This window comes from Rhinoraja longicauda, chromosome 24, assembly GCF_053455715.1.
Source record: "Rhinoraja longicauda isolate Sanriku21f chromosome 24, sRhiLon1.1, whole genome shotgun sequence".
NCBI classification, from domain to species: Eukaryota; Metazoa; Chordata; class Chondrichthyes; order Rajiformes; family Arhynchobatidae; genus Rhinoraja; species Rhinoraja longicauda.
In genome coordinates, this window is record NC_135976.1 from 11,678,439 (window position 1) to 11,705,196 (window position 26,758).

The 26,758-nt window shown below is 42.2% G+C and overlaps 1 protein-coding gene across 5 annotated transcripts in view; it reads right to left on the reverse strand.

The window, feature by feature from the left end:
* The window catches only part of LOC144605427 (synaptotagmin-B), a 549,186-nt gene that overhangs the window by 75,029 nt on the left and 447,399 nt on the right, over positions 1 to 26,758 (reverse strand). For all 5 annotated transcript variants that reach the window (XM_078420666.1, XM_078420663.1, XM_078420662.1 and 2 more), the window contains 2 exons: positions 6,309 to 6,499; positions 3,585 to 3,760 (listed from right to left, as the gene is read on the reverse strand). In XM_078420666.1, the coding sequence (XP_078276792.1) occupies positions 3,585 to 3,760; positions 6,309 to 6,480 (348 nt within the window). In that variant the 5' untranslated portion in view covers positions 6,481 to 6,499. The remainder of the gene's footprint in view (positions 1 to 3,584; positions 3,761 to 6,308; positions 6,500 to 26,758) is intronic.

Here is a 26,758-nt window from a genome sequence, read left to right on the forward strand (position 1 = left end):
CGTTTATTTTGAAATTGAAAATTTATTATTTTAATTGGCTCAGTGCCAATACTGTTATCTGCTCAAGACATTTGTGATGCTGTCATAGTGATAGACATTCAGTCCTCATGCTTGCTCACTGAATCCCTGCAGTAATCGAAAAGCAACCCGGCACCCTACATACAGGACAACTGAGATTGTTGTGGACGGAGCAAGCAACAGTGTGTACCCTTAGCCTCTCTCACTACTAAATTATAATTTATATTTTACCACAATTTGAAATTATTGCAAGGTTTGCCAGAATTAGCCTTAATGCTAAATGTGACCGTTTCCATTGCACAGTTAAAGTCAATAGTAGACACAAAATGCTGGAGTAACTCAATGGGTCAAGCAGCATCTCTGGAGAAAAGGAATAGGTGACATTTGATTTGTGAGACATCACCTATTCCTTTTCTCCAGAGATGCTGCCTGAACAATGGCAGCTGAGATAGAATATTTTATTCAAAGTATAATTGTGCGTAAAATTGGAAAACAAGAGGACAAAGATAAATGGGATTGTGATAAAAGAGGTAAAAACAACATAGGTTAATCACGAACATTGTATGGCAACTATCAAGTGTATCATTTAATCAAAAATTAAACTTGAATGGACACACTGAGTCTTTTGGTGCCATGTTTGTATGGTAGATCTTCAAGGTGCTGGGTAACCTCTTGATTTCTATGTGAAGACATTGGATAATTTTGTCCAATTTATCGTTTAGCAGCTACTCATACTGATAAATTAACTGTCATTTCTACCACAACATCGAGATCAACGTACTATTGGCTTTATGTGTAGGTAGGAACTGCAGATGGTGGTTTACACTGAAAATGGACAAAATGCTGGAGTAACTAAGCGGGCCAGGCAGCATCTATGGGGGAAAAGAATAGATGACGTCTCGACCTGGAACATCACCTATTCCTTTTCTCCAGAGATGCTGCTTGACCCGCTGAGTTACTCCAGCATTTCGTGTCTACTATTGACTGTAACTGTGCAATGGAAGTGGCCACATTGACCATCAAGCCTAATTCTGGGAAACCTTGCAGTTTCACACTGTAGTAAAATATAGATTATAAATTAGTAGCGAGACACTATTAACCACATATGTTTACCTATACATGGTTATCCTTGAAGATTCAGCTCCTTGCCATTTAACTGTTGTGTTTCTGAGCATTAGATTCCATACCCTGCTTCACCATGTTCACAATGTAAAAGCTGGCTTGGAATTTAGAACTACCTAAAGTCCAATGAGAGAAAAAAAATTATTAGATAGTTAATAATTTATTCTATGTCCAGTTGCACTTGAAGCAAACTCCAAACTTGCTTGGCATGGCTTCTGTTGGCAAGTAATTCCATATATCACAGCTGTGCTGCATATGTGAATGGGAGACCATGCCAAAATGTGGAGCTGACCAGAAAGAGATCGGATTTTTAAAATTGTGTCTTTGTTTAATGATAGACCAATAAAAAAATCCCTGATGTATTTGAAGCACAGCCCAGGGATATCTCTCAAAGAAGATCTGGTTTTCAAAAATATATTGACAGCCTCAAAAAAAAAATCCTTGAACAGAGGAATCATTCAGCTCAAAATTGCATCTGGTTCATTTTTATGTGCTCATTATTCAAAATCTGGGTCTGTCATATCTCAAGGGAGTTAATACATGCATACATAATACCAATATGCAAAATAACCACAAATAATTTAAAAAATGTTAGGATAATTACCCAATAATAACACACCTCTAAGTATCCTATTATTAAATAGTCTTACATAATATCTACCATTAAAGTTGCAGTTCAATTAATAATTTAGTAATAATTAGCATTAAACAAAAACTTATCCTGAGCATTAATGCAAAGCAGGTGGCATTATATTAGTCACCTGTCAGATGTACCTTCTGATGTTCCCTTCTGTTTAGGTGAATGGTTCTGGCTCTTTGGTTGGGCCGAGTACCAGACATTCGATGCAATACCACCTGCTTTACACCACATCCACAGATGAATTCCTACCCTGTTTTTATGTTGGCCATTACCTTATTTCTCAGCAAACGTGGATTCTGAGTATGGCTAAGATTTTTCTTACAATACGTTTTCCAATGGCAACAAATCTATAACCTATAACTATTAAGTACACATTAAAATAGATTGTGATTGCTTACAGCATCTGGAGTACCATCTAAGGAATTTGGTCTGAATTATGTTAAATATTGGATGTCTGTCAATTCTGTGAATAACTGTCATGTCACCATCCACGTATAAATCCCATCCTTGGCTTATCAAGATTGCCACAGCATTTTTCACCTTTAAATTACGTGGCAACCAGCAAGATACAGAAGTTGCATGATAAACACATTTTCAATGTGAATAAATATTCTTACTCAGCCGGGTCAAGAGATTCAACAGTTCAAACATAGATAGGTTTTGCAGTTTCCAACAACTTTTCAGTCAAACATTCAATTTCAGATGCACTGTACACTTTCTGGCATGTTTGTGAGATTCTACAGGTACTGATAACATTACCAACCAACGCTACATTTGTGAGTGGAACATATAATGGAAGTGTCGTCCTGAGGCAATTAAGTATATAAAAGAAAGAACAAGTGTACAACTTACAGTCATATGTCCTTTGTGGAAATCATATTACAAATCTCATTAAAGCAAAGCAATCTTTATCAAAGAACAGATGGGCCAAAGTGTGTGAGCAGCATCCATGAAGAATTGTTGTGAGTTTGGAACACATCCATTTGGCAAGGGCTTTCTGATTTTTGCTATGTTCATGTAAAGCTTTCTTTTTAACAATTTTCATGATACATGAAATTAATTGTTTGCCACAGAACCCCAAGATGAAGGTAATTTTATTTTCTTGTCACAGATGCCATGAGGCAAGTAACAACGTTGAGAAGAAGGAGATTTAAAGGAAACACCGAACAATATGACTCTTCAGAGATCTGCAGGGAATGGAGGGATGTGGATTATGTGCAGGCAGATAAGACTTGGTCTTGGCATTATGTTCAGCACAGACATTATGGGCCGAAAGGCCTGCTCCAGTGTTCTGTTATTCTATGTTCTATGTTCGAAAGCTGTTTATCCTTGCTCATATGAAAAGCAATCTTTTTTTTTTGTTTCTCTTCATTATGCAAAGTTTAATATTATCAAATGATGGCAATTTGAAATCCATTTCTACTTCTATTTTATGATTCTTGTGTGTTTAAACACTATTACCACTGCCCACATTCATTAGAGTTTGTTCTGCACTGTTCCAGGAAGATGCGAAATTGGAAGTGATTGGGTGTCAAAGCTGCCTCATGAAATACTGTGTTCATTATTTCAGAATCTGAATGGTAAGCATTAAATTACACTCTGACAGTACTGACTGTGGTTGGCATGGAATCAAAAGAAGTACTTTGACTGAGTAAAGTTGAACTTAACGGTGGGGTATTTTAACACTTTGTTGCATCCCTTTCCCTAAACAAGTGGAAAGCTATGAAAACAGGACACATTTGAAGTTGAACAAGTCAAAAGCGATTCGATAATTTTGACTCATGTTTTCTCTCCATTACTTTACCTGATTTCCACCCGAGTTCTTCACGTCCTTCATGTTGATGTCTTTGTTTTTCCCCTTGCCCTTCTCCTTCTTGTTTTTCTTCTTCTTGCAGCAGCATTTCTTGCAGATGCAGAGGCAGCAGGTGAGAAGCAGCAGACCGCTGACAATGGCAATGGCTATTAAAGCCCAGGGTGGCACTGGCAAATGGATTTGGAAAAGCGGCCGGTAAATCTACGTCCATGTCATTGTCAAAATCCAACAACTCAATGATCCAATGATAGTTTACTTCAAAACTTGAAGTAATTTCTCCAAAACATTTCCAGGAAGGACGAAAGGGATTCCGACAGGACAGGGCAACAAGAACATAGGGGGACCCAGTGGTGGGCGGCTGTCACATGTACCTGGGCACGGTGAAAAGCTTTGTTTTGCAGGCAACCCGGTAAAATCACACAGCAGACATCACCTTGGCATACACAAAGATTCACCACGTTTCTGGCGCCGACAAAGTTACAAAAGGTTCATCGAACGGTCTTATCTGGCAAACCAGGCCTACTGTCGCAGGTGGCCACAGGCAGTTGGGCCCCTCTTCATTCTTGGTGACCCCTGCCAGGTCCCCCTTTGATCTCAGTGGCCCCTCTACCGGGTCCCACCTTCATTCTCGGCAGCCCACCGCTGGGTCCCCCTATGTTCTTGTTGCCCTGTCCTGACGAAATCCCTTTCGTCCTTCCTGGAAATGTTTTGGAGAAATTACTTCAAGTTTTGATTTACCTTTGGCAGGTTCTTTCACCAGCATAGTTGCTAAGGGGACCACTTAACCGATATCCTGGGATGCCAAGAGGAGTTGCAATTGTTGTGAGGAGGAATGAAATGGCCACTAGAGCAACTGTAGTTCAGGCCAGTGAGGTTGGGGGGGAGGGGGGTGGGGGGTGATAGGACATGTGAAGAAGGAATGGCAGGATCCTGCTGATGGCTTGCAGATTTAGCTTAGAGCTGGAGAAAACACTTTGCCACATCTGATTCCAGATCAGTTTGGTAAAGTAGGTTTTTATAGATTATAGTCACAAAATGCTGGAGTAACTCAGCGGGACAGGCAGCATCTCTGGAGAGAAGGAATGGATGATGTTTCATGTTGAGACCCTTCTTCAGACTGATCAGTCTGATGAAGGGCCGAGACCCAAAACGTCACACATTCCTTCTCTCCAGAGATGCTGCCTGTCCCGCTGAGTTACTCCAACATTTTGTGTCTATCTTCGATTTAAACCAGCATCTGCAGTTTTATCCTACACTTTTTATAGAATGTGTTTTATAGCCGCTAGCTCCCAGCAGTTCCTCTGACCCAGATCTCTACAACTGAGAAAACTGACCATTATATATACTGTCTATGCTGATCAATATCAGGAAATGACTTGGAATAGATTCAAGACTATTGTGCTTGTTAATCCAGGAACCCTGGATGACAAGAAGGACTAGTTCAAGGCATATTGGATGGATCCTTCGTCACCTATGTACATTTGGCTTCAAACACTTAATAGTTAGATCAGCTAATCTTTATATGATCAGGTAAACCTGTTAAAATACATGTTCTTCCAAAACAAATCAAGGCATATAAAATATAAGATAATAAATTAGGAATAAAGAATTGCAGATGCTGGTTCTCAAAAGAGACACAAAGTGCTGAAGTAACTCCGTGGGGTCAGGTAGCAACTCTGGAGTAGGTTTCTGACCCAAAATGTCACTAATTGATGTCCTCCAGAGATGCTGCCTGATCCGACGAGTTATTCCAGCACTTTGCAACTTAAAAAAAATAAATTAGAACTGGTTGCTCTGCATGGATGTTCATTTAACATTTGTTTTGGTCAAGAGCAACATTGCCCTCTAATTCTCTTCTCTGTCTCAAAACATATTACTTTAGACATTAGACTTCAGAGACAGTGGCGCAGCGGTAGAGTTGCTGCCTTACAGCACTTACAACACCAGAGACCCATGTTCGATCCCGACTACAGGTGTTGTCTGTACGAAGTTTGTACGTTCAACCCGTGACCTCGTGGGTTTTCTCCGAGATCTTTGGTTTTCTCCCACACTCCAAAGATGTACAGATTTGTAGGTTAATTGGCTTGGTCTAAATGTAAAAAAAACATTGTCCCTAGTATGTGTAGGATAGTGTTAATGTGCGGGGATCCCTGGTGGGTGCGGACATCAGTGGGACGAAGGGCCCGTTTAAGTGCTGTATCTCTAAACTAAACTAAACTAGGATACAGCGTTAAAACAGACCTTTTGTATCGCCCCATACACTACTATCCTACATGCTTAGGGCAATTTACGATTTACAAAAGCCAATTAACCTACAAACCTGGACATCTTTGGAGTGAGGGATGAAACCGGAGCACCTGGAGAAAACCCACGCGGTCACAGGGAGAACGTATAAACAGACCGCACCTATAGTTAGGATCGATTCTGTTGCTGTAAGGCAGCAACTTTGCCGCTACAATACTGAGCCACCCATTACTTGATAAACCCAGTGAATGGTCAGTTGGAGTTCTAACAGAGATGAATAAATTTTGGGTACACATTGAGCCGAATTCAAATCTCCTGCCACTCTGATTAGAAGCAGTTAGACCGAGACCATTTAAACACAGACATTGTAAACCCCCGAAAGTACTTGGAATCCACTATGCTTAACTACAAAAGTGAATAGCTTTAACAGAAATAAAGTCAACCATATAATTTGAAAGAAATCGTACGTACATGGAATTTTCTGCAGTTCATTCATAAATTTTTCTTTCAGCTTCTCAAATACGTCATTCTTCCCCTCCCCTGGACCTCCAGACTCTGTTGAGTTATCTCCAGTGTCAATAGGCATAACTGTGGTTGTGGCCATGGGTGCCGCCAAAGCCACTGGACCTGATCGGATCTTCATCTTGAAAATGGCTGGTTGGCTAAAAAAACACAAACATAACTTAGGAAAATATACTTTTTGCGTCACAAGATTCTAATTTAATTCAATTCCTTCCATTGATTCCTTTGTTGTGGTTTGTGAATAATGGATTATTGGGGCTTATTAATTATTTAAAGCAGGAAAAAATAAAGGCTGAATAGAAATGCTGACTCAAAGTAGCAAAAGGACATATTATATGGGAATGAAGTCATATTAATCGATGTAGCAGAGATGTTATACAGAGAAATCGTGCAATATGGTATTGCACATCTGAAGCAAATGTGTCTATTCTTATTAAGGCAATTTCACAGCAAAATGATTCTAAGTCTATGAGTAAATATTGCTTTACCATTGTGATGAAGAACTGAACCAAGATTTGTTATAATGGTTTGTATGTTATGTGTAAATAATTGACTTGAACACATAGAGTCTGCGGGTTTTTTCCACAGTACTTTTTTATATTCATTCATGCAGTAGCAGACATCAGGGCATGTCCATTCATCATCTTTTGTCAGCGTGGAAGACCTGTCAGCATGTAATTATTCACACTTATTCCGATACTTGAGTCATCTTGTGCTTCAGGAAAGACAGGAATTGCTTCCTTGCGTTCATGTTGGATGCTTTTCCGACCGAGTTTGGTTTGAACTTCAGTCAGGGTCAGTGAATTAGAATGCCAGCTACGGTGACAAGTGGCCACGAGGGTAAAGCATATTGGAAAGCGGGGAAGTGGAACGTTAAAATCCCCACTGTAATTAATTAAAATCGGGTATTCCAACATTATCAATTAAAAGGAATAAAACAGAAATATGCATGAATCATTCCAATTTCACCAGGCTGTACTGCTGCAAAGAAAAATAAAGAAAAATTGAAGTTTTGGGAATGATGTTGGAAAATGGCCGCCAGAAGATACGATGAAAAGCCTTCAGAATCAGCTTGGGAAATTCATAAGTCCTGGCTAGAACATCAATCCAAGGAAAGCATGAAAATTCATTGGAAAGTTCCTAAGGTCAACTTCTGGAGGAAGATGGACTACAACATGTTGGTAATTTTTTTCCCAGAACCTTTGAACAATTCATGGGGGAACAACAGTTCAGGTTACATGTGAAGGAAAAAATAGTTCAGAAGATCTGTGGAAGGAAAGTTGTTTCATGACCTATTGACTCTTGACAGCTAATATTATTTTTGAGATGGAGATCAGTGGTAAGATGTCTGATACTTGAGATTCATTGATTAATAACCACGATGGATAAAGAGCTGGGGTCATTTTGTTTATCTCTAGATTGGAGTCAAACCAGTTTATTCATCCCCGAATAAAGAATGTTATTTTGCTCTCATTTCCTTTCCTTAATTTACCATTATCACAGGTTATGAAGGATGTTCAAATTGTGGTAGCAACCACAATTGAAGATACATTTAAGATAGGCATCTGCATTTGCGGGGAATGAAGGGATAGGAGAAATCAAATAATAAACTTACTTAACTGACTAAATGCTGCTAAAGCAACCATGAGGATTCTATCACTTACCCACGACAAAAATGAAACAACTAGAGCCAAATTATTTGACACAGTTTTCCATCTAATTTATGGATGAACAATAAAGTGTCACAAAAGGCATTGAAAATATGGGACTCAAGTGTTTATGTAATACTCTTTTTACAAAACTGTGCAGTTTAATGTTATTTATTTATAGTTCAGTTTAATGTTATTTATTTATACTTTTGCCTGAAAAATAAACTGAAAGTGAGTCGAAAATGGAAAAATAATTCAAATATAATAAGGTTTTATTGCTCAAATAAATGCATTCTTATCTCTTTTGGCATCCTGCTATCATGGTCTTGCATAATATTTATAAAATGAACACTGAATATTTCTTTTATAACAAACGTAACAAATATAACACACCAATAAATTTCAAAGCAAGAAGCAATCAGCTGGAGGAGTCCTATAGGAGCAAAATGGATAGGTCATGCAGAGTTGGTGCTTGAAGTAACGTGTGATATTAAATTGGTGCGCACCAGGAGGCCAATCAAAGCTGACCTGTCAAGTGTGTCTTTGGTAGATTTTTTATATTCTCAGATGATGAGGTTTTGCTCAGAGACTTGATTAACAATAAAACGAGGCCTTGATTACGGAATAGAATGCAGAGAGACTTAATTAGGTGACAAACAGAATGAAATGATTATCCACAAGTCTAAATTCATTAACAATAATTCCAAATTTCTGTTACAATGACGCGTAATCAATGAAATTCCTGTCTTGCTTTGTCTGCAGTTTACCTGTCACCACATTAGCACCATCCACATCCCTATTTACTAATTATTAGGCCTCACTATTGTTTACCCTTCAACAAGTCCTGATGCAGAGTTTCAACCCAAAATGTTGGCCAAACCCACAGATGTTGCTTGACCTGCTGAGCTTCTCCGGCAGAATGTTCGTCGATTCATATTCTAGCATCAGCAGTTGCATGTGTCCAATAAATTTCAACGATTCCTCTCCATTAGATCTTCAAATTATTGAATTAATTATAGATAACTTACAATTCCGTCTTCCTTTACACTGAGTGATATTAATTTTTTGTAATAGGTGAAATATTTATAATATAAAATTGAGTGCTTTGTGTACCTCTTGAGCACATTCAGTTTTCATCATCATTATAGTGGTGCAGTGATAGAGCTGCTGCCTTTCAGCGCCAGAGACCCGGGTTCGATCCTGACTATGGGTGCTGTCTGTACGGATTTTGTATGTTCTCCCCGTGACCCCATAGGTTTTCCCTGGGTGCTCTGGTTTCCTCCCACACTCCAAAGACGTGCAGGTTTGTAGGTTAATTGGCTTCAGTAAAAAAATTATAAATTGTCCCTTGTGTGTAGGATAGTGTAAGTGTATGGGTATTGCTGGTCAGCGTTGACTCGATGGGCCAAAGGGCCTGTTTCCATGTTGTATCCCTAAATTAAACTAAACTAAAATTACAAAGATTATGAAATAATGTTGGCGGCACAAGTTAATCCACTTCCATTTAACCATCTTGTGTAAGATAGAACTTATTTAAGTTATTTAATATAATATCAAGGTCACCATTTCCTTAATATTATATAAACTACAAGGTACAGTTTGATAACTGCAGAATTTAATTTCTTCATCAGCTGGTGGAGAGAGTTATACTACGTGGACAGACTTTAAACTCTTTACAAAGCATCACCGACAATATAGGGAGTCATTTTCCTTTTCTCGGTCACAAAATGGCAGCCTTGCTCATGACCTTGAGAATAAAAGAAAGAAGCCTTGTATAGAATGGAATTCTGCAATATTCTAGTCGCATGGTATAACTCCAATATATAGCAAAGATTCACAAAGTTAACTGAATTGAAAATATTTGCTGAAAACATGAGCGTAATTTGGCTCTTTATTTATTTACACTGCTGTCATGAAGGTAACGTTTCATACTTCAGAAATATTTGGCCATTACAAATCGGAGGCTTGGAATGAAGGGATCATTTCATTTTTTGGTGTCATGAAAGTTCCCATTAAATAGTGCAGCACGATAAAAGATCCTCCGGCCTATGTTGTCCGTGCCCAACATGATGCCAAATTAGACACAAAATGCTGGAGTAACTCAGCGGGACAGGCAGCATCTCTGGATAGAAGGAATGGGTGACATTTCGGATCGAGTCTGAAGAAGGATCTCAACCTGGAAGGTCACATATTCCTTCTTTCGAGACATGCTGCCTGTCCCGCTGAGTTACTCCAGCATTTTGTGTCCATCTTCGGTGTAAACCAGCATCTGCAGTTCTTGCCTACACATGATGCCAAATTAAATTAATCCATTCTGGGATTAGACAGGGACATGACTCATATTCCTCCATTGTGCGGCACGGTGGCGCAGCGGTAGAGTTGCTGCCTTACAGCGAATGCAGCACTGGAGACTCAGGTTCGATCCTGACTATGGGTGCTGTCTGTACGGAGTTTGTACGTTCTCCCCGTGACCTGCATGGGTTTTCTCCGAGATCTTCGGTTTCCTCCCACATTCCAAAGACGTACAGGTATGTAGGTTAATTGACTGGGTAAATGTAAATAAAATTGTCCCTAGTGTGTGTAGGATAGTGTTAGTGTGCGGGGACTCAGTGGGCCGAAGGGCCTGTTTCCACGCTGTATCTCTAAATCTAAATCTAAAAAATTCCCTGCAAAGGCATGTCCCTATCTAAATGCATCTTAAATGCCACTTTTGTATCTGCTTCCACTGCCATCCATGGTAGTACCTTACAAAAAAAAGATTCTGACTTTCTACCCAATCTGTACCTCATAATTTTATTGACTACTGTCAGGTATCTCCCTCAGCCTCTAATGCTCAAAGAAAACCATCCACATTAGTCCAACCTATCCGTACAGCTAATATCCACAGGCCACATTCTGGTAAACCTCCTCCGTTCCCTCTTTAAATACATCTTTCCTGTATTGGGATGATCAGCGTAGTACATACCACTCCAAGTTCAGCCTAACCAAAGTTTTATTTGACTTCCTGACTCTTATATTCAATGCCCTGATCAAAGATCTCATTTACCTCCTTTACCGTTCCACCATCTTGTGATGCTACTTTCAGTGAGCTGTGAACTTGGAACCCAAGATTCCTTTGTACATCAATGCTGTTAAAGGCCCTGCCATTAACTGTACATTTTCGCCTTACATTTGACCTCCCAAAGTGCTGCAACTCACACATTCCCAGATTAAACCCCATCTGCCATTTATCTTCCCATTGTCAAAATCCCGTTATAATCTACGATAAATTTATTCACTGACCAATACAACCAATCAAATGTAAGGATTATGAAGTCACCAGCAGTGAATTTTCCATTAATAAGTAATACCTGATGATTAAAAATAATCATCATTCTATTGTATCATCCACATTTGTTCCGTCAGGACAAATCTTTTGTTTATTTGTTTGTTTTTATGTCTTGTTTGCTTTGTAAAGCGTCTTTGAGTATCTTGAAAAGAGCTATATAAAATAAATGTATTATTATTATTATTATTATTATTACAAGTGAAGTATAAATCCACTGTGGAATTGGATACAACTATGGCATAACTTGTTAGGGATGCCAAATATCGGCATATCCTGGAAACTTTACAAATTCAAGTCCAGACTCTGGTCATTACTGGAAAATCAGAGATAACCTACTTATTAATTAGTTAGGATGATATCAATGTAATCTGTACTATTGGTCAATTATGTCATGGGTGATCTATATTTTCTTTGTCAGTTGGAAAACAAATTTCATTTGATACCATTCTTGTGAATCACCCTGGATTGATTTGTTCATAGGTTCATAAGCTCATGTGATAGGACCAGACTTAGGCCATTCAACCCATCAAGCCTACTCCGCCATTCAATCATGGCTGATCTATCTCTTCTGCTTTCTCTCCATAACCCCTGACATCTGTGCTAATGAAGAATCGATCTATCTCTGCCTTAAAAATGTCCATTGACTTGGCCTCCACAGCCTTCTGTGGCAATATTATTGTGGCAATATATATTTGCTACATTAAATGTACCATACCATTTGCCTTCAAGCTCCTGTTGGAGATCACATCCTTTCTTGTGTTCACCTCTACCTTTCCCTTTCCCTTTCCCCAACCTCACGCTGCAATGTCACTCTGCATGATAGTTTCAGCTACATCTTTAATAAACTGGGGTCGTTTGTGTTAATAGGGCCACTGTTGGGAGATTAAAACACAGATTTCCTGTCTAGTTATCTCAGAGTTAATTGCAGATATGCACATTGGATCGCTTCATTGTCCCTAGTTTTGTTTCCACAACAGCTGGTATTTTATTGCAATGTGGGCTTATCTTTGCCAAATTGGTCAGTTTGCAATAAAAAGATATTTGCATATACTGCAAAGCATAATTGCTTTGCAAATTTAAATTTGAGAGATTATAAAATGACAATCTTGTCACTTTTAATAAATTGTTCAAAACATGGGAAGTGAAAGGCCAGAGTCCTATTTGAAGGTAAGGATTTACTGTGGGCGTCTACTGAAATAAAAGGATCAATTGAAAAGAATGAAGAGAATTCTTAACAACATTTCTCTTATTATTCACGGCTTGTGGGCTTTCCAGCAAAGGCATTATTTATTGAACATCCCAAATCACCCTTGAATTTTGTATAGGAAAGAACAGTAGATGCTGGTACATACCGAAGATAGATACACATGCTGGAGTAACTCAGCGGGTCAGGCAGCATCTCTGGAGAAAAGGAAAATGTGACATTTCAGGCTTATCAAAGGGTCCCAACCCCAAATGTCACCTATTCCTTTTCTCCAGAGATGCTGCCTCACCCGTTGAGTTACTCCACCATTTTGTGTCTACCCTTGGATTTTGACGTTATAACATTTCAGAGGGCTGGAGTCAATCAAAGATGGTGAATCTGCAATCGCAATCACACTGGGACAGGTAAGGAATGCAAATTATTTTGCAGTAATCTGGTAGTTCATGTCAGATTTTTAATTATTATTGAAGATTATTTAATTAACAATGTGAATTTGCTAGTTGCAGTGATAGATTTGGAAATGATGCTCAAGTTTTTGAAAGATAAATTGTGGCCTGGAATATACCCCTATCCTGGGTAAACGACTGTGCATTCACCCCATCTATTCACCTTCATGAATTTGCTAGTTGCAGTGATAGATTTGGAAATGATGCTCAAGTTTTTGAAAGATAAATTGTGGCCTGGAATATACCCCTATCCTGGGTAAACGACTGTGCATTCACCCCATCTATTCACCTTCATGATTTTATACAATCACCCCTCAGTCTCCTGCACTCCAGCAATAAAGTCCTAGCCTGCTCAACCTCTATGCTATGGATACAATTCTGGCAAAGAAATGGTATATCAACTGTGCTCAGGTTTCGTCAATCCTTGCACAACAATGCCTATTTCTACACTTGTACGATTTTCTTTTCTTTCTTCAATCGTGAAAATGAAATAATTTGATTCCGTGTTCAGTAGTTTGGTGGTTGGATTTGTAAATGCTTAGTGAAAGAGGTTATCGGCTGGCATCATAGTCACCTCAGACATCGTGGGCCCAGGGGTTTACTCCTTTACTCCTGCGCTGGACAGCACTGGGCCTCCTCCACTGCCAGAGTGAGGCAACACGGAAATTGGAGAATCATCAGCACACATTTCGCTTGGGTAGCTTGTAACCTAGTAGTGTGTAGGAAGGAACTGCAGATGCTGGTTTAAACCAAAGATGGACACAAAATGCTCAGCAGGACAGGCAGCATCTCTGGAGAGAAGCAATGGGTGACATTTCGGGTTGAGACTCTTCTTCAGACAGTAGAATAGACACAAAATGCTCAAAGATAGACACAAAATGCCCGGCGGGACAGGCAGCGTCTCCGGAGAGAAGGAATGGGTAACGTTTCGGGTCGAGACCCTTCTTCAGTCTGAAGAAGGGTCTCGACCCGAAACGTCACCCATTCCTTCTCTCCAGAGATGGTGCCTGTCCCGCTGAGTTACTCCAGCATTTGATGTCTATCTTCCGTTATAACCCAGTGGTATGTACATTGAATTCTCTAATTTTAATTAACTTCATCTCATACTCCCTTCCCCTACTCCCTCCCTCCTTGACCCCTTCCTCCTCCCGAGTTGTTTCACCAGTTCCACAGTTCTCCACATCGTTTCTCTTCAGATCACACAATCCCTGGCCAGCAATGGATCCACCAAGTGACGCCCTGTCTGAGATAATTAGCGACTGGCCCTGGTTGGTCCTCGTCTTTTCTCGCCTCCAGCTCTTCACCTCCCCCATCCCCTAATTTCAGACTAAAGAAGGGTTCCGACCCGAAATGTCACCCATTGTTTTTCTCCAACGATGCTGCCTGACCCACTGAGTTATTCCAGCCGTTTATGTCTATCTGTACACTTCCACATTCTATTGGTTCGAAGTCGGTGCTGATGTGTAGCTCTGCTGCCCAATTAGGTGTATAAAAAGGGGAAATTGGCAGATTGGCGGGAAACAAAAGTATTTTAGGTTATTTTCACTCCTAATCCCGTGGGAATATTTTACCTGCCTGCTTCCATGTCCATGGACCTGGGTTAGCATTCCAGCATTTGTTTGAAAATGTCAGTTTGACCAACACCTAAGATAGTAGGGTCTCGATCTGAAACATCACCATTTCCTTCTCTCCAGAGATGCTGCCTGTCCAGCTGCGTTCCTCCAGCATTTTGTGTCCATCTTCGGCAAAAACCAGCAACTGCAGTTCCTTCCTGCACACTTGACCAACACCTGCCTGTTGGCCGATGCATAGACAAAGGAAGTGGTCTTAATCAACCCTGTCCCACAAAAAGTCAGCAGAGACTCCAGGTCAATTCTGGAGATGGGCTTAAAACTAATCTCTGCCGTGAACACACGTTCAGAGAAAGTTGCTGCAACAACTCTAACATACAACTGTCATGCTGCAGTGGCCACGAAGAGGATACAAACAGATTGGGAATGGTATAATGGTTCTTAATTGTTAACTGTATGTTTGTGTTGTCATTTGTGAGCGGAGCACCAAGGCACATTCCTTGTATATGCACATACTTGGCCAATAAAATTATTCATCCATTCATTCATTCATTCATTCATTCATTCATTCATTCATTCATGCTATAAGAGAGAGAGGCAATGGTGGGCAGGCATAGACTCAGTGTTCTGTGCCAGGAAATCTCCTCGTGATGCTTTGGCTATTGAGCTGACATGCCATGAATGGTCTCAAGCTATGGCCACTTATTGACTCATCCAGGAGACCAGTGAGCGTAGTAGAGTCATAGAGTTAAACAGCGTGTAATCAGGCACTTTGGCACAACTTGCCTACACCGACCAAAATGTTGCATCTACAAAGTCCCACCTTCCTGCGTTTGGCCCAAATCCTTCGAAACATATCCTATCCATGTACCTGTCTAAATGTTTCTTAAACGTTGCAACAGTACTTGCCTCAACTACCTCCACAGGCAGCTCGTTCCATATACTCACCACCCTTTGAGTAAAAAAATCACCCCTCAGGTTCCTATTAAATCTCACCCCAACCAAGATGTCCCATCTACACTAGTACTACTTGCCTGCATTTGGCCCATATACCTCCATACCTGTCCTATCTATGTACCTGTCTAAATGTTTCTTAAACATTGCAATAGTACCTGCATATGCAGTTAGATCCAATTTCAGGGCAATCCAAATCTTATCCACCTTTCAGTTCTCCCAAAAACAAGACTGAACAATTTCCACTCATTGCAATAAAGGAGAAATAAGGGTCATGTTGCCTTTGTCAACCAATGAGAGATACAGCATGGAAACAGACCCTTTGGCCCACCAAGTCCATGCTAAACATCCGTTCTCATTAGTTCTATGGTATCCCGTGTTTGTATCCACTCCCTGCACCCGACAGGCCAATTAATCTACAAACCTACACGTCTTTGGGATGTGAGTGGAAACCGGAGCACCTGAAGGAAACTTGGAGGGTGAACGTGGAAACATCACACGGACAGCACCCGAGGTCAGGATGGAACCCGGGTCTCTGGTGGTATAAGGCAGCAGCTCTACCAGCCAGGGCCGTTTTTAAGCATTATGGGCCCCCGGACAAAGCAGTGTACTGGGGCCCCTACCGTTACTCTCCCCCACCCCCCTTTCCCTACCAGCCCCCCCCCCTGTCGTGCCGGCGAAAAGCACTTACCGAAAAGCACTTAGCGATGGACTTAGGGTGCTACATTGTTGCGAAAAGCACTTGCAGATCGCTGTGAGAAGCACTTAGTGACCGAAAATGTTGCGAAAAAAGCACTTATTGAACCTACATTTTTAAAGTAGTATTTATTTATTGCAAGTCACTTAACATACACAGATCAGCATGGGGCCCCTATTCTCATGGGGCCCTGGGCAAGTGCCCATCAGGCCCATGCGTTAAGACGGCCCTGCTACCAGCTGCACCACTGAGCGTCCTCAAGAGAACTTCCTGCTTATGCTTAGCACAGTTTGCAAGGGTAGTTTTAGTGAATTTCTGGTACTGCATGCTAATCTACTTTTTGACTGATCCAAGTTGGCACTAGTTATATCTCCCCTGCATTTTGATAATTTACTCCATGGTAATGTTTCCTTTCAAACGCAACGGTAATAAAACACACAGCATAAGTCTGGCTTCTCCACCTAATGCCACCTGCGAGATGAATGGCATGTTTCACCAAAGCCATTCACCACTCCAACATTGTGAAGGAAACCTTCTCTGGCATGAAATGAAGACATCCAATAAACAGTGTTCTAATCAGCAGGAGCCCAGCCTGCAAGCATTTGTCCAATGCCAGTACTCTGAACAAACAGAACAAACAGGAAATTGGAACAGTGGACGGTTTGTGACAGAAATCTACATCTTCCACATATAATGAAGTATCTGCCCTGGCGGAACACCAGGCCCTGCCACAGTTGGTACGCTCAGAACATACGGATATGCAGCATATGCGTGGATACGCATACGGATATGCATGGAATGGAGGGATATGGATTATGTGCAGGGAGGTAGGTGATGGTCGTGGCATCATGTTCGGCACAGACATTGTGGGCCGAAGGGCCTGCTCTTGTGCTGTTACTGTTCTATCTTCTTTGTTCTTTCAGTACAAAATTCACAATAGTTTTTAAATTATTTTCAATATCTGGAGAATGGCAACTACATATTGAAAGTGAGCAGGAAAAAACGATCTTTTTTAGATTTAGATTTAGAGATACAGCGCAGAAACAGGCCCTTTGGCCCACCGAGTCTGCGCCGCCCAGCGATCCCCGCACATTAACACTATCCTACACCCACTAGGGACTATTTTTACATTTGCCCAGCCAATTAACCTCCAAACCTGTACGTCTTTGGAGTGTGGGAGGAAACCGAAGATCTCGGAGAAAACCCACGCAGGTCACGGGGAGAACGTACAAACTCCGTACAATACAGCACCCGTAGCCAGGATCGAACCTGAGTCTCCGGCGCTGCATTCGCTGTAAGGCAGCAACTCTACCGCTGCGCCACCGTGCCGCCTCACATGTACACACACATGCCACACGAACACACACACATGCGCACACACAGACACACACACATGCGCACACACATTAAGCAGTCCATTTCACAATGCAGAAACTCTTGAAGGATCCCCCATGTGATTTCATTAGTTCTATGTTCTATTATTCCAGAGATTGAGCTCCCACTCAGCAGAAATGCATAATTCATCCATGCTTTAGGTCTGAGAGTTGCTGAAAATAACTCAAAGCTGTGGATGTGTACGGAGGATGGGGCATTTGGGGAGCTGATGTGCAATACCAAGCTATCACAGGAGGAAGGAACTCTCTCAGTAGGGCTGTGGCTCTGGGGTTTAGTCAAATCTTCCATCCCTGCTGTTTCAAAGATGGTTCTTGGCCTTTGAAGTTCTAGGAGCCAGCAAACAGCAAGCAAATGTGATCTCATGCTTGAGATGAAGCTGAATAACCGGGATTTGTTGGGAATAACAAGTAGTCTCTGCTGAGGTGAGAGCTTCTACAGGTCCAACTTCAGCAAGCACGCATCTGCTCAAAAAAAGTAAACATCACTCCGTATGCTTAATGTTTGTCGGAAATGGCACAAGAAAATTTCAAATACTTTTGCATCTCATTAGGCACAAATGTATCTTTGATCATTTATTTGTCCAATGTAATGCAGTTAGTGGGTTATCTGCAAGAAAGCTTGGATACAGTCAATCAAATATCCTAGTAGTCATTTCAAGGCAAAAGGACATAAAGTTCTGGAGTAACTCAGCGGGTCAGGCATCATCTCTGGAGAACATGGATAGTTGACTTTTCCGGTTGGGACCTTTCTTTGGTTGGGTTCCAACCCGAATCGTCACCTGTTCGTGTTCTCCAGAGATGCTTGCTGATCTGCTGAGTTACTCCAGCACTTTGTGTCCTTTTGTGTAAACCATCAGCTGCAGTTCCTTGCTGTTCATTAAAGAGAACTCAGAAGGTTAAACCAGTGATTCTGCGGTCATTAATAACTGCTTCTAAAGGGGAAAGTGACTACTTCATTCTGCTATATTTCCATAAATCGCACTGATAGTACTATGTGATATCCGTAAATGTATAAACACTGCAGGTAACATTGTTCAAAGCAGGAACTTAATTTTACTTCATGGAACTTGATCGCGCAGTTAAGGAACAGACATTGTTAATACAGTTATGTTTGACCACAATGGCAAAATTAATAGGAAACCATTTGAAAGTATATTACTGTCCATCAAAACAGAGTATGGAATGAAATTAAGTCATTTCAGTGCTGTGTGACTTTCTTGTATAATTTAATTTTGTGTTAATAAATTTAGGCAAATTAGCTTACAACAGTGAAGGGAACTTCACATGTAATTTACTATTCCTCAGGTAAATGCACTAGCTTTTGTAAGGCAGGATAACAGGTGCTGCATCAAAATGAACGACCAAAGCTAGACACAAAAAGCTGGAGTAACTCGGCGGGTCAGACAGCATCTCTGGAGAAAATGATGATGTTTCGGGTGGAGACCCTTCTTCAGACTGAGAGTCAGGGGAAAGGGAAATGAGAGATATAGACGGTGAAAAAGAGAGATATGGAACAAATGAATGATACGCAAAAAAGTAACTGTCTGAAGAAGGGTCTCGACCAGAAACGTCACCTATTCCTTTTCTCCAGAGGTTCTGTCTGACCCGCTGAGTTACTCCAGCTTTTTGCGTCTACCTTTGGTTTAAACCAGCACCTGCAGTTCCAACAAAGGTGGACCTGGCGTGGGATACTCTGTAACTTTGTCAGCCCTCTTTATGGGGCGATTATTTGCATATCTTGGGCATGCAAACAAAGAGTTTCACTGCGACTTGTCACATGTGACAATGAAGTATTATTCATTCACTCAACGTTCACAAATAATCAAAAGGGGAAGATGTGGCCGTTGGCACAGTTTTTTTTAATGTCTTCTGTTGATTGTTGCTTTACATAGTGCAGCATTCCTTCAGTAACACACTGGAGCACAGTACTGCACTGTAAGTTTGCGTTATAAGCCAATTGTTTGTAGATGTGGAATCCAGAACAGAATATACAGTTACACCACCGATTTGCCAGCAAATATTGGTCCAGCACTTCCTTTAATCTGGACAAAATTAAGAAAGCGCACTTGAAAGTCCTGTGACTGTTGACTGAGCGGTCACAGGTGGCATTGTGTGTGGCACGCGCTCTTTCAGGACGTGTGTCTCCGTGCCAAGAAAGTTAATTGTTTACATCTCGTTGTTGGTGGTGAACCCTCGGTTTTAGCTTATTTTGCTTACGTTTAACCCTAGCCTTGGCTTCCGAGCAAGGTCCAACTGACAGTCGTGGTGACAGTCGTGGGCCTCCTCCAGTGCCTTAGTGAGTCCCACCGGAAATTGGAGGAACAGCACCTCATATTTCGCCTGGGCAGCTTGCAGCCCAGTGCTATGAATATCGACTTCTCCAACTTTAGATAGTTCCTCTGTCCCTCTCTTCCCCTCCTCCTTCCCAGATCTCCCTCTATCTTCCTGTCTCCACCTATATCCTTCCTTTGTCCCGCCCCCCTGACATCAGTCTGAAGAAGGGTCTCGACCCGAAACGTCACCCATTCCTTCTCTCCTGAGATGCTGCCTGACCTGCTGAGTTACTCCAACATTTTGTGATACCTTCATAAAGTATTCCTAGGTCTGAAGAAGGGTCTCGACCCGAAATGTCACCCATTCCTTCTCTCCTGAGATGCTGCCTGACCTGCTGAGTTACTCCAGCATTTTGTGAATAAATACCGTCGTGGTGTCAAGCATCAACACACGTCCACATCGATACATGACACAGTAGAACTGTTGAAACAACTCAACCATGGTGATGCCATGTGGAAACTGTGTGACCAGTGAGTCAGAGGTGTATCATTGAATTATTATGACGTGACCTCTGTTGGACGGGCAAAACTGGTAATCTGGTGAGGCGCTGGAACCAAGGGTGCCGGAAAATCGGCGGTGGACCAGTGCTACCAATGGAGACAGGTGAGACTAGTGTAGATGGGATATGTTGGTCGGGGTGCTGGTAAGTTGGGCCAAAGGGCCTGTTTCCACGCTGTATGACTCTATGACTCTATGAGGTTATGACTCGGTGAGACAGAGCATCATATCATAGATCGAAAAAATATATATCTCTTACCTAACATTTATTAACAAAATTATAGAATTAAACTAAAGAAAATGACATAAAAGGCAACGGATCTAAGCAGGTTATTTAACTTGGACTATAAAAGCGAGAATCGACGACATGAATATAGTTTCCTTCTGGGACCATGTGAATGTTTACCTGTGAAATCCAATTGGATAAAGTTGAAGGATATAAAAATTGTAATGTCACGTTTAAGTCACAGAATCGGAGATCGTGGACATTTTTATTATCTAGCCAGTGTAATGTCCTGGGCTTATTCGCTAACACTCCCTAACTCAAGAGATTAAATACATTGAGAAGAGTGTCTTCATAACCATGTAGATTGCATAGGATCTGTGGGAAGAAGCAAATCTCTAAGGCTTGACTCCATTCATTCGGTACTTTGGTCTGCTGTGGGGGGAATTGTGTGCTGACTGGCAGATTGCTCAATATACACCACTTCCAGGGTTCGTACACTTGGAACGGCAAAAAATTCAAAGACTTTTCAAAGTCTTTCAAAGTCCAAAAATCCCATTTTTCCAGGACCAAAATCCAGCAAACATTGATGTTTTTTTCCAGTTTTTTCTCCATATAGGTAAGAAAATACTGTTTTCAAAACTGTTAATTTGGTGTATATTTGGTTAATTAGTAAAAACTTCGATGATCTTGTAGGTTTTTCTGCTTTATGCGGCATTACCCTCAACTCTCCCCGACTATTTAACATGTCCCGGAGCCGTGGAACCGCGGTGGCTGCGGCGGCGGGGACTGGAGGCAGAAGCTGCCGGCGAAGGTTCACCGGAGAGCAAACCACCACCGACCCAGAGCCGAGACAAGGAGAGAGATCGCAGCGCCCACTCGCAAACACCAAACCCAAGGAAACTTCCCTCCTCGCCACCACCGCCACCGCCAATCACCCCGAGGATGCGGGGCTTCTGAACAACGCTATAACGCTTGTGTTTATTCTTATTTTGCTGCGCTAGAGGGAGACGGGGCCGGGGAAGAGAGTGGAGGAGCGGCGCAGATCTCGCTGGCGCTGGGAGAGAGAGAGAAGAGAGAGGGAGAGGGGGGAGAGAGGGAGAGAGGGAGAGAGAGGAGAGAGAGGGGGAAGAAACAGGGGGAGAGATGGGGGAGAGAGAGAGGGGGAGAGAGAGAGAGAGAGAGAGGGGGGAGAGAGAGAGAGAGGGGGAGAGAGAGAGAGGGGGAGAGTGAGAGGGAGAGAGAGAAGAGAGGGGAGAGAGAGAGAGAGAGAGGAGAGAGAGAGAGGGGGAGAGAGAGAGGAGAGGGGGAGAGAGAGGGGGAGAGAGAGAGGGGGAGAGAGAGAGGGAGAAAGAGAGGGGGTAGAGAGTGAGGGGGTAGAGAGGGGATATAGAGAGGGGGTAGAGAGAGGGGGGAGAGAGAGAGGGGGGAGAGAGAGAGGGGGAGAGAGAGAGGGGGAGAGAGAGAGGGGGAGAGAGAGAGAGGGAGAGAGAGAGGAGAGGGGGAGAGAGAGGGGGAGAGAGAGAGGAGGGGGAGAGAGAGGGGGAGAGAGAGAGGGAGAAAGAGAGGGGGTAGAGAGTGAGGGGGTAGAGAGTGAGGGGGTAGAGAGGGGATATAGAGAGGGGGTAGAGAGAGGGGGAGAGAGGGGAGAGAGAGGTGGTAGAGAGGGGGTATAGAGAGGGGGTAGAGAGAGAGGGGGTAGAGAGAGAGGGGGTAGAGAGAGAGGGGAGAGTGAGGGTGGGGTAGAGGAGGGGGGTAGAGGAGGGGGGGAGAGTCGGGGTAGAGGGAGCAACGGATGAGAGCGGGAGCGTGGGGTGGGGGAGGGTGTCTGAGGGTTTGGTGAAGGAGTGCCGCCACTTGCGGGGGCTGCTCTCTCCCTCTCTCTCTCCCTCCCTCTCTCTCTCTCTCTCTCTCTCTCTTTCCCTCCCCCTACTCTCTCTCTCTCTCTCTCCCAGCGCCAGCGAAGCCTGCGCCGTTCCCCCACTCTCTTCCCCGGCCCCGTCTCCCTCTAGCGCAGCGAAATAAGAACAAACACAAGTGTTGTAGTTGTTGTTCAGAAGCCCCGGGGTGAGCAGCGGTGACGAAGAGGGAAAAATAGGCGACAAAGACAGACATGTCTAACAAAGTTTCCCAACTTTTACTAAAAATATGCATTATAAATGATGAAAAAATGCCACATTACTCTGCATGATTTAATATTTTTATCATAAAAAATGAATATTCAAGGACTTTCAAGGACCTATGGTAAATCCAAGGACTTTCAAGGCCTTGAAAAACTGTTTCAAATTCAAGGACTTTCAAGGACTTTCAAGGACTTTCAAGGACTGTACAAGCCCTGCACTTTATGCAGTCAGCCTCAGTCACCAAGTCACCACTTGGTATTCCCGTCAATTTAACCCCATCAATATGTTTCACTTGGGCAGTTTACAACCCAGGGGCGTGAATATTGATTTCTGTAACTTCGAGTAAGCCCTGCATCCCCTCTCTCTCTCCATCCACCCCCACCCTAAGTCACACATGCATTTTGTTCTCACTGAGCACACAGCCAACAATGGCCTGTTTCCTTTATCATTGTTACTTTTTTTGCATTATCTTTCATTCATTTGTTCTATATCTCTCTACATCATCGTCTACATCTCTCGTTTCCCTTTCCCGTGACTTTCAGTCTGAAGAAGGGTCTCGACCTGAAACGTCACCCATTCCTTCTCTCCAGAGATGCTGCCTGTCCCGCTGAATTACTCCAGCATTTAGTCTATCTTCGGTTTAAACCGACATCTGCAGCTCCTTCCTACACTATTAATTTTCTTGCTGAGCTCGATAAAAATGACAATAAACACAAGTTGTTTCTTTTTAATCTTGACATGGAATGCTATTGCTCTCTAAAAATACAAGAGCATTTTAAGTGAGTTGCAGAAAAATGTTGACACTTAGAATTTCATTAAACTTGAACGATTAACTTTAAATGTAAATTGCTTTAAGTTGTGAAACCTATCTTACACAATCAGGAAAATTGGCTTTAAAATATCACTGTTATCCTAATTCATGAGTAAGATAGTTCATTATTTATAAAATACTATTAGTAGTCAGATAGTTTAGATTGAATATTCCCCATTGTGGAAATTGGACTATGTCTATGGAATAGATCGACTGCAATGCTGAGAACTATATTCTGCGATTTGTATCTCCCCCTTTGCTCTATCTATCGTACTTGAAGTTGACCTGATTGTATTTATGTACAGTATATCTCAACTGTTTGGATAACATGGAAAACCAAGGCTCTCACTCTGTCTCGGTTCTCGTGACAATAAAAAACCTCATCCTAAATCTGAACCTAACTGGAAAGGATCTCATGTTGCGTATAACTACCATGTCTAATTAAACTGAATGACTTGCTGCCATATTGCAAACTCTGTAATACCAAATTCTACAGATGCACCATAGAATTTTTTTATCGGGATGCTTCACAGCATGGTTTGGTATCGGGTCCATCCAAGACTACAGAAATTCAAGAGAATTGTGGATGCAGCCCAGACAATCACCCAAACCAACCTCCCTTCCATTGACTCCATCTACACTTCACGCTGCCTCGGCATAATCAAGAACTAGTCACATCCCGGCCACTCCCTCTTCTCCCCTTTCCCATCGGGCAAGAGGTACAGAAGTGTGAAAACGCACACCTCCAGGTTCAGGGGCAGTTTCTTCCCAGCTGTTATCAGGCAACTGAACCATCCCATCAACAACTAGAAAGCGGTCCTGAGTTACCATCAGTGGAGAGGCTCGGACTATCTTTAATCAGACTCTACTGAACTATATCTTGCACTAAATGTTATTCCCTATGTCATGTATCTGTACACTGTGGATGGCTCGACTGTAATCATGTATAGTCTTTCCGCTGACTGGTTAGCACGCAACAAAAACTTTACACTGTACCTTGGTACATGTGGCATTAAACTAAACTGAACTAAATGCTATCCCCCTGAATTAATTCAAATCAGAGTCCTGGACAAACTTCATGAGACACTTAACATCTGATGAGCATTTGACAGCACTCGGACTATACAGCATTTGTTGGAGTTTAGAAGAATGAGGGGGGACCTCATTGTACCATACAGAATAGTGAAAGGCTTGGATAGAGTGGATGTGGAGAGAATGTTTCCACTAGTGGGAGAGTCTGGGACAAGAGGCCATAGCCTCAGAATTAAAGCACATTCTTTTAGGAAGATTTGACGAGGAATTTCTTTAGTCAGAGGGTGGTGAATCTGTGGAATTCTTTGCCACAGAAGGCTGTGGACGCAAAGTCAGTAGATATATTTAAGGCAGAGATAGATAGATTCTTGATTAGCATGGGTGCCTGAGGTTATGGGGAGAAGGCAGGAGAATGGGGTTAGGAGGGAGAGATAGATCAGCCATGATTGAATGGCGGAGTAGACTTGATGGTCCGAATGGCCTAATTCTACTACTATCTCTTATGAACTTATGAATTCATGACACTTGTAGGCGGCTGCAGGTTGTGTGTTTTTTATGCACAGCAAAAGCAGGTCAGGCCAAGTTATGAATCCTGACGTGCTGATGTTCAGCCATCTGGTGCTTGCTCTGCATGAGTTTTAAATGGAATGTTCAAACGGCAGCAGAACTTTGCAGGGAACGGTGGTGGGATAATCTAATTAGGGTTTGACGGCATTGTGTTGTGTTCAGTTTTATTTATTCCTTGATCTATGTCGTTTTCCCATTATCAAAGAAGTGCAAGGTTAGCACAAAAGCAAAGATGAACCAATTAAAGAAATGCATTAAGAAGGCTTATTAAAACCATTGCTCAGGGTGAACAATGTCTGGAGAAAAGACTTTCAACAGTGTAAATTGAATAAAAGCACAGGTCGGGAAATCCACTTTACGATATTGTAGACCTCAAGGCAAGCTTTGCACCATTTGAAGGCCGTATCACTTGGGAGCAAAGGACTACAACACAAGATTGTTCAAAGACTCTCTCACCTCAGAACCCACATGAACTCTGACAGTGTTGTGCATTTCAATTATGACCAACAATATACCTCTGTCGTTCTTTGTTTAAATAGACAGTGCAATTATCATTTACAGTCGCAGAATTAGAAGTGGTCTTGGACTCGAGGCAATTGCTTGGTGGGTGTATGAAGCAATTAACTTATTTCCTTCAATAACAAGACCCGGGGGATGGGCTGGGTGGGTGTGTCCTGTTATCAGTTAATCACCCACAGACGTTGCACTTGTGTGACACACCCATACATGGATGGGTCATCTGTTCATTGTTACTTAGGCAACATCTTTGGAGAGAAAGGATGGGTGATGGTTCGGATTGGGATCCCTCGTTAATTTCGGAATTTAGCAAGAGCGGTTCTGACACCAAACGTCACCCATCCTTTTTCTCCAGAGATGCTGCCTAACCCGTTGAGTTACTCCAACACTTTGTGTCTTTCTCTGGTATAAACCAGCATCTGCTGTTCCTTGTCTCAACATTATTTTCTGTTCCACTGCAGTGTCTGTTCTCTTCCTCCCTCTGACACCGTCTCTCACTGCTCCCCGTCTGTGAGAAGAGGGGTTCCTTCCTGAAACGCCACCCATCCTTTCTCTCCGGAGATGCTGCCTGACCCGCTGAGTTACTCCAGCGCTTTGTGTTCACTGTTACTTCGTTTGGATTAAGCCAGTATTACTTGGCTTCAGAGCACATAGAGGCCTTGGTTCAGACACAGACAAGCAAAAAGAGCTTCAGGGGCAAGGTTAGAGTGCCTTTCTTTGACATCAAGGCAGCATTCGATTGAGTGTGACATCAAGGAACTCTGATACAATCAATGTCAGTGGCAATGAAAGGAAATACTTTCCACTGGCTGGAATTGCACCGAACACAAAAGAAGATGGCTGTTGCTTATTGGAGGCTAATTAGCTCAGTCGAGATCACCACAGGAGTTCCTACTGAAGTGAACTGTTGTTGTTTGTCTCATCCGTGTCCTTCCCTCCATTGCAAGGTCAGAAGTGTGGATGTTCTCTGATTGCACACTCAAATCTATTCATAAACGCTCAGATAATGAAAGCACACATGCTTGCATTGCAGAAAGACCTTGACGATATTT